Genomic DNA, 13,818 nt, shown 5'->3' on the forward strand with positions numbered 1-13,818 from the left:
TGCAGTTACACTGCTGTGTGCAGAGCTTTTGCACAGCTTCCCTCTCATATACAGTACATAACAATATATATGAATATAGCAACAGGGTTGCTTTGAACTCCTGCTGGTTTTAGTATTTTTATCTCACCTCTAAGGTGCACAGTCCCAGTAAACTGACAATGTTTTGACACAGCTCCCTTGGGAGATTAGTATCTACACAGCCAAAAGCAGGTAACAGATCTGGCAACACTCATGCAAATTGTTCACCACTTTCCTCCAGAAGGCCCCAAACTCAGCTCGTTTGTCTGACAGTTGCTGGCAGGCTGCTGGTTTCACACCAGCCTCCTTCTCCAGCACTGTCCCAGTGGTGTACCAAGAGTCAGCCTTGCATGCCACAGCCCGACACCAAACAGCAGAGATGGCCTGAGAAGCCTTCTCGTTCCTGCCAGGAATTGCTGCTCGTGAGAGTTATCTATTTTCCCAAGCTAAGTGCTACATTCCTGCCCTCTAGATTCAAGTATGTTGATTCTATTTCCTGAAGCTGAGCAGGAGTGTTTAGAAACAAAGCTTCTATATTCCCACCATAAAACCTGCCTCAGGATGTGATTTAACTTTGCTGTTGATGAAATCCCTCTGAGGAATGTCACAATTCTGATGTGGGAAACCAAGAAACAAGCTGTGGAGGTCCTCTCCCCATCCCACAGGAGATAAAAAAAAAAACCAACCAAAAAAACCATAAGAGCAAAAGCATAACAGTCCTCTCCTCCACAGCCACCCAGATAACCTCAACTTTGCCTTTTTAGAGACCACAAAGGATAAAATAACTTACTCCTGCGTAGCAAGTGCTATGCCAGTGGCTGTTACACTGAATAGATGCAGAACCTGGTGCATACAACTGATGTCCAACAGGATGGGTGACAAAATACTTTAGTCTTATGCCTTTTGGAGTATGCAAAATCATATCTTAGTAGAAAGTATGGGATAGCCTTAATGATCAATTGTTTTGTAATCACAAGAATAATCATTATTTATGAACAAGGGTCAGGCTGTTCAGAGATAGCATTAATCTCCTGCCGGGCAACGTGCAAACCGGATGCCCCTAAAGATGTCAAAAAGCCACGGTAATGATGTTTTACACCAACAGTGAGAGAGTTCCCAGCGAGGATAGGGAGTTGGGGTCCTGCAGCACAAGCCCTTACCCCGCCCGAGACCCCCCCCGGCTGTGCATCGCTTGTCTTTAGCTCCGGGTTTGGGGGCTCAGGGCGCCGGCAGGGGCGGTCCGGCTGGGCTGAGGGGCACCTCTAGGGGCTGCTGTGCCGCCGTCGGAGCGGGGAGCGGGAGAAGCGGCGAAGTTGTGCGAGGGCGCAGCGGCGGCCGGATATCCCGTGGCGGGCACGGCTCCTTACCGATGTGCTCGATGAGGCTCCTCCAGGAGTCGGCCGTCATGGGGTGCGCGGGCGGTGCCTCGGCCGTGCCGGCGGCGGGGGTCTCCTCAGCGGCGGCGGGGTCCCTGCGGGGAGGCGGAGGCGCCCTCAGAGCAGCGGCGGGACAGCGGCGGGACAGCGGCGGGACAGCGGCGGGACAGCGGCCCCTACGCCCGCCCGCGCCCCGCGCCCCCCGCCCTCAGCACCCCCCTCACCTGCCGGGCTGTCCCGACGAGCCGTCCTGGTCGAGAGCGCAGGCGGCGCTGAGGGCCGCGGCCAGGAGCTCCATGGCCGGCGGCGGCAGGCGGCTGCCCAGCAGCTCCGGCGGCAGCGGCGGCGGCGGTGCGGAGCTGGGGGAGCCCGGGCGGTTGCCGCGGTAACGGGGGTAGGAAGGCAGCAGCCTGCACGGGAGGGAGAGGGGATTTGCGGCCGCCCTCGGGGCGCCCCCGCAGCACCCCCCAGGCCCTCTGAGCCCCCAAGCCCCCTCAGAGCCGCTATGGTCTCCTCAGAGTATCTCCTCAGACACTCCCTTCTCCCAAAGCGTTCCCATGGCTCTCCCCTAAATCTCTAGACAGCCTCCTCAAATCCCCTCAGAGCGTCCCCTCAGATCCCCTGTCAGGTATCCCCAGGGGCTCTCCATCAAAATCCTCTCAGAGCCCCCTCACACTCTCCTCAAAGCCTCCCCACAGATTTTCCCCACATAAACTCCCACAAAATCCCCTCAGAGCCTCGCCGCGGGCTTCCACCAGCCCCTCAGGGGCCCCCCCCAGCCCCTTGCAGCCCCTCTCCTCGTTCCCAGATTTCCTTCGAGGCTCCATGGAGTTCTGCCAAATCCCGGCGGACCTCCCTCAGCCTTCCCCAAAGCCCTCCCGAGACCCCTCTAAGCCCGGCAGTTCCCAGCCGTGCTCCCTCGGAGCCCTCAGAGCTCCTCAGAGCCCCCCCTGCAGACCCTCTCAACGCCTCCAAAACCTTTTCCGAGCCCCCCTCAGGTGTCGTGTCGTTCCCCTCCTCCGCAAGCTCCCCTCTCAGAGTCCCCCGCCCCCGTCCCGGCACCCCTGCCCGCAAAGACCTTTTCAGCCCCCCGGTTCCCTTCCAGCGCTCCAGCGCAGATCCCTCCTCCGCCGGGAGGCTGACTCCCTCCTCCCCAGGGCCCCCCCCAAAAGGCAGCAATCCCTGCCCCAGAGGCCCCCCACCTTCACAGGCACCCCTACCTCCATCCCCCCTGCGCTCCTGCAGAGAGGCTTCTTCCTCCGATGCAGGGCAGCCCTTTTCTCCATTCGCTCCCTCCCTCCCCAGCAAGGCACCCTCCCTCAGCGAGCACCCACACACCCCGTCCCACCTCATGCCACAGCCCCTCTCCTCCATGCACGGCCACCCCACAGCAGGAGGGGGTCCTGCCCCGGCACTGACCTCCCGTCCCTCAGCCCCGGGGCGCAGCGCTGCCCCCCATCCCCTGCGCCTCTCTGCTTATGTGTGGATAGCGCCGGCTTTGAGGGAGGAAAGGGGGTGGCAGAGGGGGGTTCTCCTGAACTGCTTCCAGATCTGGTGCATATGGTGCATTTCTTCTCCAGGAGTGAAACCCTGAGATGGAGGAATGTAACTGGGAAACTCAGCCTAATCCCTCCTGCCGGGAAGCGCACCCCTGATTACCCCACAGGATTGGCTGCTATCCGCCTCTCCTTCTCCGGCAGGGCTTCGCACCCGCTCGGTCATTTCCCTCATCTCCCCTTCCTTAGCGTCGCTACTTCCATAAGGATATATTCCCTCGTTTAGGCAGTAAGTATCTCAGTACTCAATGATCTATATCTGTCTTCGTTCAAGTAATTGTTTTTCCGCCTCAGGGATAAATCCTCTTGAGCTCCAGAGTACGGTTACATCCTCGGATCAGTTCGAGTGCTTGTGGACAGGTTGGGTGCAGCTCTTCACTACACCTTAATAACCCTCAGCAAAAAAACAAAAGTCATCTGTACCACGTTGCAACTGAGGAGTTAACAGAGGGAAAATGCTCAGCTATTCCTTGTGCTTGGTCTCTCCCTGTTGCATAAATAACCGTGATGTTTTTTCTGTATGTGATAAGGTAATTTATGCAACAACATAAAATCCGTCTGGTGGTCTGTATGTGTAAAATGCCTTCCTTTTTATCATTTTTATATTGATTTTGCTAAATGATATGTCAGGATAGCTTTTAATCGGCACATGACCAGAAAAACTCGTTCAGCTTATGTGAACTAGATCTAGATCTGGCACACTGGAGAGCTCAGTCCTTGAGTCATTAAGAAGCAGAACGGGAAAGAAAAACAGCTGGAAATGTCACTGAGGGCTCAGAGAGGGCTGCAAGTGCGGTCCTTGTCCAGTCCCAGACCAGGAGGTCTAGAAGAATCGGACAACTGAAAGGAAATACCAGGGTGAGGGTGAGAGCTGGAGCCTGTGTTGTACTTAGAGAGGGGGATGAGAACCTGAGAGCTGGGGCTGAGATTTTCACTGGATAGATGGTCAGTATGGGTTATCAGCCATTTAGCACTGGGGGTTAGGGGGTTGGGGGAGCCAGGTGAGTGAGGGGGTGGCCAAAACCTTGTGGACGGGATAAAGCAGCAGCGACTATCTGAAACTCATGTTTTGGTGGCTTGCTGCCAGGGGAAGAATATTGTCAAGGGTTTTAGTGAGTGGGTGGGCTGCTAAAAAGCTTCTTTCTTAGAAAAAGGGAGCCTCTTCATTATCCTGAAATCTGGAAAATCAGATATGCTGTTTACTGTTTTCTCAAGGCAAAGACCAAGAGCAGTGAGGAGTTCTCTCTAGTATGCAAAGTAAAATCAGTGTATAAGCTCTGAACTGACACTACTAGAATGAACATATATCTAAATATAACTTCTGGCTTTATTAACTAAGAAAAAAAATCTTTCAGAAGTATGCTTTAGGAGTTTAACAGATTCTTAACCTCTCACATTGCTTCACTCTCAAGGGTTAAATCTGTTGGAAATTGAAACTTCTTCTTAGAAAAAGTGTCTGGGTCATGCTATGATAAGCATTCAGAAATAGAAAGCATCTTTCCATGATCCCATAACTGTCTGGTAATTTGATCCTGCTTGTCTTCCCTTTTCTTTCACTTTTTCCAACTTAACTTTACTTTTGGTCTGAGATGAAAACTTGAAAATATCACAGAAAGCACTAACAATAATAAACCCAGTGGAAGCTCTGAAGAGGTGAAACACCAGCTGGGAGTGAAATGCCCCCTGTGGCCATGGCAGGCCCAGCTTGTGTTTCCGTGTCTCAGAGAGCTGTTCCACTGCATAGCAATACTCTACTTTTCCTTCCTTTAGGACCGTTTCTTTTTTAAATGTAATTTCAACTTTCAAAGATGTTGTTCTTTCTTCCTTCCCAGCCTTATTCTTGTACTTCACATTGACATACAGAGAATATCCATAAACAAAACAAGTGCCTGAGAAATACTTTTTCTCCCAAGTGAGATGACAGAGTGTTCCCAGCACTCATGGGACTGGAACAAAAAAATGATATTTAGCAAGAAGGAGATGTTTTTGTCATACAAAATTTGCTGGGATTTTCTAAATCTTGCTTTTCTGTTTGGGGACAAAACAGAAAACTTTTAAAGTTTGTCACAGAAACTAAAGGCAGGCAAACAAGTGATTCTGCCACAGTGGTCTGGTGACTGGGATCTTCATGCTGGGTGTGGGGGATCCAGGTCGAAGTCAGAGATGTGTTATTCCCTTGCATCCCACGTGTTACTACCTATTCCAGGGCAGGTCAGTCTCTTCCTGGAGCTGCACTGCTTTCTCTGGTCACTGGGAAAGGTGCTTGAACATGCATAGTATGCCTTATTCTCCAGATACTACTTCAAGTCATTCAATACTGAACTATTTCTATGAAGTAGAATAGCTATAAGATGCCTCCCTACTTCTGCAATTGTTATGACTTTGTATGCAGTTTAAGCTGACCTAGCTGCTAGATTCCACTTTTCACTCGACTCCCTGAGGCAGATTTCTACCTCTGCTTTTATGCCAGCACTTACTCAAGCTTATCCCATTCACAGTAAGCAGGTCTGGGCAGCTGAACTCTTGGAAAATGATTCATTTTTTTGGTAGCACTAGCTCTGTGTGTGTATTGTCTCACCACAGGGTGAGCTCAAAGGGAGTGCCAGCAGAGCAGAGATGGCAGAACTGCAGATGGATGTCAGGACCATGGCAGTGCCACCTTGGATAATTTTTCATTGCTGTGAAATGGCAGGCTCAGGCCTGGAGAAGTTCCTACTCCACCTAATCTTAACCATTAGGTAGGAGTTTGGAGGAGGTGTTCTTTTTTCTCTCACTGTAACAACAAGCAATTTGATCCAGAGCCTAAAGAGTTTTTCCCCAGTTACCAAAATCAGTACAAACTCATGATGACAAACCAGTTTTCTCACCAAAACCCCTTTAATTCATCCTAAAATTCCTTGTCTAGTTGGGGGGGGAAAGAAAGAATCCGACTACTAGAACAACACACATTAAAGTCCCATAAGAATCCTCCCTCATCACTGTAGAAGCGGTGCTGTGTGCCCTCCGCTCTCATTGGTGACAGAAGCCATGCAATGCCCCAACAGACCAAATCCCAGTTTTGTCTCTGGAACTCTTAGGGTCCACAAGCATAAAGGCACTGGAAATGATCTTTGGTGGCCATGCTCTGTTGACATGGAGCATGACTGTGGTTCAGCTCCCTGTGGACAAAGGGAAGGGGGTTTGAGCTTGCATATGTTCTGCAAAGAAGGGGTTTGAGTTGTTGCAGACTGTTTCCAGCGTCACTGTACTGCTGCTGGAAAAGATTTTAAATATTGGCTGACCTGGTCCATGTTGTGTTAAAAATATGATGATAGATGAGAGCTTATAATTAGTTTATCACAATTATCTCATTTAAGTTACACTTGAGGCATGAATTCCCAATCTTGTTCTGTATTTTCAGGCACTAGTAATTTTGAAAAATGAGTAATCATTTGAATGAAGATTTATTATGTGTATTTCAACTCAAAAGCAATCCTTAGAATAAAGCCGTGCAAAGAGCTTGTTTTCGAACGAAATTGAAATGCATTTTCTAAATGTTGTTTTATAGCAATTTTTAGAAATTAAATCTCCTCTTCTAGCAACTAAAAAGAGAAGAGGCAGCCCAGCAGATCTTATTCATGAAAAATTCCCCAAACCCTTCTTTCTAGTCAGTGGGAGTTTCACACCAAGAAAGGTCACAAGATGAGGTAAGAAGCACTTTTTTAATCTGAGCTAACCAAATTATTGAGAAGTGTGAAGTTTATTAATAGATTTGAATGTTAAAACCTAGTCAAGGCCTTTTTATACCTCAGTTTCATTCAGGTTCCCTCTGTTCATGTGTGGTTTTTAATGGTGATTTTGGCAATCAGTGTGTCTGGGCAATCTCTGTTCCTGATTGTTGACTTTTTAATGGTAGACAGGTGGAAACTCTCATCCCTAGTATTTTTAGATCCTAAAGGCTAAGAGCATATCTGTTATCCTGAAGCTCCTTAAGCTTTCATCAAAACACCTTAGTTATATCTGTTGGGACTGGCAGCCTTACCAATAACTAAAAATGTTCAGAATTTCCATTTATGAGATCTTTATCTTTATGTGCTCCCAACCTTTTGATGGTCATAATCATCAGGGTTACACTTTTATTTACTGACCATCTGCCAGAGACAAGTTATTTTTAATATATTAAAAAATTAACAATTTATTAGACTTAGGAAAATATTATTGGATCCCTATTAAAGGAAAACAGAAATCCTGTTGTTCTCTCCTTTGAGAAACTTTGCTTTCTGTTGATATGCATGTTGAAATTTGGGGGTTGCAAGGGTTTTATCTTTTCCACACTCACGAAAATCCATAGAATTACAGGCCCTTTTCCACTGTCCACAATGCACACAAATTTTAGACTTATATTTTAGCACCTAAAATTCTTGAGCTCCTGCCCATGGAGAGAATGTGTGCTGTGCTGAGAGCTGAGAAAATAATTTCTGATATTGTAGCTGTAAAAGCTGCCTGGTCCAGATCCAGGCACTGTGAATAAAGGCAATTTCTGCGGTCAGCATGATGAGAAAACTACTGGACTGAGAAACAGAAGGAGCAAGACTCAAGCATGGAGAGGAAGAGGTCTACTTCTGGACCAGGGGACTGCTATGAAGAGAGGAACTCACCCACAGCTGGATGCTTCAGGAAATGGTGAGTTGGAAAAGACAGTGAAATTTGGCACTGGAGCTAGGAGGAGGGGTGGGATACTAAGATTGTATAAGGAGCCAAATGGTGAAGAGCCTGTGGACCAAAAGGACACTGAGATATGAGCCACAGAGGGGGAAGAGAGAAGAATAACATGTCTGGGAAATAGTAGGCTGAGGAAATTGTGTGGGGAATTACAAGTTGAAGCTGATAGAAAAGGAGTGAAACAAAAAGATCGATGGAGAACCTGGGGGTCAGGGCATTTCCAGATGATGCAGATCAGACTGGGAGACCTGGAGGGCAAAGCCTAGACCTTGCATAATAATGAAAACATGAGTGGGCTGAAAAACCTGGCAAGCAGACACTGGGTGGAACAGGTGGGCAGGCTGGGACTGGGATCTCCATTGGCTGTATGCTGGAAGGATGCTTTATTAGAATTGTGTATGTTATTGCTTGCTATTCTGTGTGATCCTGTGACATAATGAGATTTTGACAGTAATTACATTTTAATACCTACAGTGGCTATTTTAACTGAAAATTTATTAGTTTTTAAAATACTTCTCCCTGCAAATACGGTTGCTCTTAGACTTTTTAGGATGCAGATTGCACAAAAAGAGGGATAGAAAAAAACTATATTTATCTATCTCTGAAAGAAGAAAAATTTGTTGTAGAGCAACAAAATTTAAAGATTTGGTTAACAGATGTTTGCACCGGCTATTCCTGACTTCGCCACTCGCAAATTGAAGCACCATTGGCAGCATAAAGAAGAAGTAACTTTAAGAAATGTATTTCATAAGTAGAAGGAAACTGCTCAAGTACGGTGTAAGGCCTTTTGCAATCCAAGTCCTGGACTCTGCAGAGGCTTTTCTTGCTCTTCTGGTTAAATCAGGCTATAAAAGCAGTGCCCTCTGCTGCCCAGGACCGAGAGTGCTGGGCTGAGGGATGCTAACCCAAACTCCCATGAACACCCTTCAGAGTGCTGTGCTATTTCACATGTGTGCTGCTTCTCTCTAATACAGGTGTTTGCAGGAATTCAGACAAGTTAGATTCCCTCTTGCCGATGGAGGTGTACTGATGGAGTATTTGTATTCATTGTTGTAGTACTTCCATTCTTTGAGCTCAGATCAAACGTGATCAAAAGATTTTTAGATGGCCCTTGTTTATCTGAATTGGAGGTTTCATAAGCAGCATAAAGAAATAGTTTGCTCTGCACTGGTAGATCAATGACCTCCATGAGCTTTGCAAACTGAAGTTTCACACTGTGTTTCTCTTCCAGTGTATCTTCTGTGACAGCTGTCTATGATCTCTGCACATCTGCTTCCACACCAGAGCTGGAAGGACCGATCCCAGTGCAAAAAACCAGCTTTTTTTGAGTTCAGCTCCTTCCAGGGCTTTGGCTCTGGTTAGTCTGGGAAGCAGAAATTCTGCTAGAAGCTCAGCACTAAGATGCTCAGGGCAAGTCAGCTGGATTGTTGGTAAGTGGCTTGTCATTGCAGGGGTTTGGACCTTTGTACAATGTGCAAGACCGACACAGAGCCATGGAATGTTGTGGAGAACTCTAGAGTGCTTAGGGGGAGCTGGAGATCACATAAGAGAAAGGTCATGGGGAAAAAATATCCTTTGAGCATAGTTAGGCATAAACACTCTGTTAGGAAGTATCTTATGGATGGCCCATGGCCATCCAGAGTTTGGAACACCAGCAATAATATTTGAGGACATCTTGTTTTCAGACATCAATGTCCTGAGATCAGTGAATTACTCTATTATTCTCAGGGCTTGAAAGACATGTAGATTCAACTCAAAGTCTGTATCCCATCTGAGTACATTGCAGATGACAATTCCTTTTCCTGAGCTCTTTACTATGTTCCCCAGCTGGGTTTACTTCTTTCCCTGAATTATGTAGCATGGCCATATGTGAAATGACATCCTTGCCTTTGAAGAACCCATTTGTGTCAGACCTGCTGGTTATCTTCATGCAAGGAGAAGGGATTGTGACTGCCCAGCCCTAGTATTTATTTGGTTGGTGTAGGATGCTTCTGAATGTGAAGAGATGCAGCACTGCTGCTCCACTTGCCCTCAGGACTGTGGAGATCCACTCCTGAGAACGTCATGGACCTCCCCAGCCTGGTCAGCGGTGCCTGTACTGTCTCTTCTGCAGAACTGCTAGCTTCTGCTTTCAGAAGAATGGTTAGCTGGCAGGTACCAGATTTATTCTTTTTGGGGAGAAATTAAATGCATTTTGTGAGACCAGCAATAATATTTTAAATGTCTTATTTGCATAATGGCCATTTTTTCCAAATAGAAGTGAGATAATACCGATTACTGCAAATAATGGCAATTTTTTAGGCTCTTGCAGGCTTTCCCAATGCAGATTTCTAGCGTTTCTCTTATAAATTACAACTGATCTTTTGGATAAGGGAAGAGGACATGGGTTGAATTTGAGCTGGAACTCTGGTCTCATCCTCTGTTAAATCTCTGTGCTCAGTTTCAAGAGATGCCACTCAGCAGCACTGCCTGCTTTTAGCAGACACATGACTTAGAACCTGTAGTGACCTGTCAGGCTCTGTGTACAGCAGCATCTTTGATAAAACTGACTCCCAGCACAGGCTCATTGTTTCCAGCTCCAGGGAGAATCAGAAATTGCACATTTCAGAGCTTCCTAAGTGCCAGTGTCAGGATGTCAGACTGACAGTGATGATTATGCCCCAAAGAAAGGAAGACAGATGGGTTTGACATTGCAGCAGACTGTGGCTGTCTAGTTTCATATGCTCAGTTTGTGGCCAAGGGGCAATCAATTTTAGCCAAGGTAATTAATTTATTTAAATCCAACTTGACATTTGGCTTAAATTGTTGGAGTCCTCTCCATAAGGAAAGGTGCCTGGAAAGGCACTCTGTATTACACCAACACAGCTGGTCTCAGTAATTAGGACCAGATGGTGCAGCAGGATGCATGCACCCTTAAAGGACAAGTGCTTACTACTTCCAGCTTGATCTCCAGTAGAAAGAGGGGCTATCTCACAGTTGTACACACAGGAGGTAAGTAGCTGGAGAGTTTGGGAGAACACCTCACTTATATTTGAAAATGGGGGAATAGGTAGCTGCTCCTCTCTCTGCCTGGCTGCAGTGGCAAGAGAGCAGGGGTGAGGGCAGATTTATGGGATGTATGTAAATTTCTGAGTTGTAGGACCAGGGTCTTCTGCTGGACCTTGGTTGTTGAGGGATTTAAGCCAAAAAGGACTACCTCAATGAAAGCCTCTGTTGCTTATCAGTTCTTTAAAGTAAACAGCAAACAAAGAGTCCGGATACTTTAGAAAACATCTTTGTAGCTACTTCTTCATCTATAAAATCCTGTTTTCCATGTGGGGTTGTGCAACAGGCTTCAGGAGAGCTCGCTATGAAGGCCAAGAGTTGGATTGCTCTGATGTTGGGATGTTCCATAAGGAAATGCCCACAGGCTCTCCTTATTCTCAAGAAACAGCTCAATGCAGTCTGCCCAGTTTGCTCACACTGCTGGGTGATCCTGCATCACATTCCCCTTTTTTCCATCTTCCCCACTCTCTTCTTGTTCCCCCTTTTTCCTTCACTGTGTTCTCCAAACCCACATTGATAAGACCCTTTCACCACCATGCTAATACTATACTGTATAAGTCACTAAGACCGAAAGCAGCACCACAAGGCAAGGTGAAAAGATGGATCAGAGCTACAGCTTAGTTCAGCTGTCCTTTCCAAAAGAAGCATTCTCACTCTGACACCACTCTGACTAGTTTTCAGGGAAGGCACGGGGAATACCCTGCATGGGAACCTCCTTACCTTTGGATCAATAATTCGTCTAATGTTGTTGGATCAGAGTTTGCTGGAGGTGGTGATCCCTTATGAGATAAAACATTCAGAGGCTCTTTGATGGGCTCGTTGTTTTTGAGTGAACCTGTGATATAAGAGAAAGTCAAGAGGGTGTTAAAACAGTTATTTTCTTAATTTACCTTTACGGTATGTTGTGGTTTGCTTACACCAAAGGTAACAGGAAGACTACAGACACAAAGGTGGTTACATTTTAGCTTTGATTTTCAAACAAGATCAAAGTGTCATCAGCTTGAATAGTGCAATTGCAGTTGAGAAAAGGTGAAGCTGGATATAAGGTATCAGTTCTTATGTATGTGAATAGCACTCTCACCACTGTAGCCTGGGTCCCAACATGAGTGATTTTCAGTGCAATTCTTTAAGCAGAAAAGGTTTAGCTGTGTGTGCCTGTGCATGCCAATATTTGGTTTCCTGAGTCAAGGCTTCATTACTACTCTGCTTTCAGGCACACAGTAGATGTTCAGTTTACTGGATAAATCAAGGTTAGATTTGGTGAGAGAGGAGCTTTACTTTTAATTGCTTCTCCAATTTCCCTCAGATGAACCACTGGTCCTTTCACAGGGAGTCAAAGTTGTATTAAGTCCAAGGCTTACTACTGCAGTAGCTGGCAGGAGAGGATGCATCTCACTTTTTAAATGAAATCTCCCATTGTTTGAGGCTTGTTGATAAATGGCCTTGCTGTTTTTTATTAGAAATATTTTGGTCTTAGTCATAATTCTGTTTGTCTTTCATACTGGTGACAGCACAGTCAGGTCAGTGCTCTGACTGAAGCAGGCTTCTGATGCAACTTTTTAAAATCAATTTTCAGAAGGAAGGGATGACATCCAGAGTTTTAAAACCTCCTAAAATAGAGCCAAGGCCTTATGAAACAGTAGTTTGAGTTAGTCACTTTGAATAGTTTAAACACTTTATCCTTCTGTCAAAGAAGATTGCTTAAAAAAAACCCCCCAACAATTCGTTTTCCAGTTAAAGAAAAGCATCTATTATGTTTTACAGCTCCTAGGCTATAAGTCAAAGCTGGGCTGGTGCAAAGGGTACCCATATGGAAGCATTTCCCTCAGTTGGATTTAGATAATTTTAAATTGGTTTTTTGTGATCTCATTTCTTGAGTCTTTATTTTTCTCATTTTGTATCCTACTCTGTCTTTTCTGTTTCTTCCTGTCTTCTTGCCTTCCCCTCTCCTCCCCTCCAGTCACTCCCTAAGCAAAATGAGAACAGGTTAACATTTGAGCTTGAGTCACATTCTTGGATAGCTGCTGTTCAAATGTGTTGGAAGGCAATATAAAATAGCTCACCCATCCCTTGCTTCCATGCACGTCAGCAAATGCTGTCAGAAGTTCCTGCTACAAATGAGGCTGGTGTAGAAGCACCCGCTGTCCAGTTTCAGGGAGAGGGAATGGATTCAGGGAGGTAGAGAGAGAGAGCAGAAATGCTGCTTACACAATCCTAGCTGAACGTAAAGGCTGTAGCTCTGAGGAGGACTTGCTACAGTCACCTTGGAGAAAGAGCCATTGCTCCTAGCCCAGGTCTTGCTGTACAGACTGGAGAAAAGACATGTTCCCAGGGTGTCTTGCTGAACAATTGCAGGCATGGAAGAAAAAGCCCTGTTTGGAACCAATCCTGTTTCAGTAGTGGCAATACAGGGAGGGGAGTGGCAGAGACGCGCAGGTCAGCCTCGTGGATGCTCTAATGAGTTGCTAAGAGAGAAGCCCTTCTCTTAGCTTGTCCGTCCTCAATGACACTGGCCAGACACAAGGGATGTCCTCCTGTGCCAGCGTCCTGATGCCATGACGCTGCAGGTGTATGAAGAAGGTGCGTCCTTCTGTGCTGGTGCTGCTGCACTGGCAGCTGCAGGTCGCAGGGGTGAGGACCTCCTCGGCAGCTGTGGGGACGCTGTGACACCCGGGAGCAGGAGGGAGGGCGGGTCTGGGCTGTGCGAGCTCTGCAGCAGTGCGGTGGGAGGCGGGCAGAGGGTGGCTCTGCTCTGGTCCTGTCTGCACCCGCAGGGTGGAGAGCAGCTCTGCTCTGGCATAGGCAACGCTCAGTTTATCCACAAACCTCATTGCAACAGTAGCAGAATATTAAACAGGAGCTCTTTGCTGCTGTCTGCTTGGAAACTTGGAGACAGGAGGGAATTTTCCTTCTGCCCATGCCACAGGGTTGAATGGACCTTTATACTGCTGAAATAGAATGGCTCCCATGGCGAGGCATGCAGGACACACCTATTTTCTTGGGGACATTTTCCAGACCTCTTTTATTTTGGGGGTGGAGGACCTTCTTTTTTTCTTAAGGAACTTGATCTACTTTCAGGAGCTGAAGACATGGCTTTACTGCTACATAACAAAGCAATAGCT

The 13,818-nt window shown here is 46.7% G+C and overlaps 2 protein-coding genes across 10 annotated transcripts in view; one reads left to right on the forward strand and one right to left on the reverse strand.

The window, feature by feature from the left end:
• Positions 1-13,818, reverse strand: part of NGEF (neuronal guanine nucleotide exchange factor) — a 48,704-nt gene that overhangs the window by 22,751 nt on the left and 12,135 nt on the right. The window contains exons 4-6 of one of the 3 annotated variants that reach the window (XM_039557234.1): positions 11,417-11,531; positions 1,619-1,804; positions 1,386-1,489 (exon numbers count right to left, since the gene is read on the reverse strand). In XM_039557234.1, coding sequence (XP_039413168.1) covers positions 1,386-1,489; positions 1,619-1,804; positions 11,417-11,531 — 405 coding nt within the window. Of the gene's footprint in view, positions 1-1,385; positions 1,490-1,618; positions 1,805-2,614; positions 2,693-2,813; positions 2,989-11,416; positions 11,532-13,818 lie in introns of those variants that run through there. The other 2 variants (XM_039557235.1, XM_039557236.1) reach the window with 2 other exon arrangements.
• Positions 3,021-13,818, forward strand: part of NEU2 (neuraminidase 2) — a 34,130-nt gene continuing 23,332 nt past the window's right edge. For 4 of the 7 annotated variants that reach the window (XM_019280630.3, XM_019280634.3, XM_019280632.3 and 1 more), the window contains exons 1-4: positions 3,655-3,808; positions 6,498-6,636; positions 7,420-7,612; positions 8,883-9,081. Coding sequence is in view for 1 of the 7 variants with exons in the window: in XM_019280633.3 (XP_019136178.1) it covers positions 9,053-9,081 (29 nt within the window). In the remaining 6 variants the exon portion in view is untranslated. Of the gene's footprint in view, positions 3,180-3,654; positions 3,809-6,497; positions 6,637-7,419; positions 7,613-8,882; positions 9,082-13,818 lie in introns of those variants that run through there. The other 3 variants (XM_039557238.1, XM_039557239.1, XM_039557237.1) reach the window with 3 other exon arrangements.

Source organism: Corvus cornix, chromosome 9 (assembly GCF_000738735.6).
Source record: "Corvus cornix cornix isolate S_Up_H32 chromosome 9, ASM73873v5, whole genome shotgun sequence".
In the NCBI taxonomy this organism is placed as follows: domain Eukaryota; kingdom Metazoa; phylum Chordata; class Aves; order Passeriformes; family Corvidae; genus Corvus; species Corvus cornix.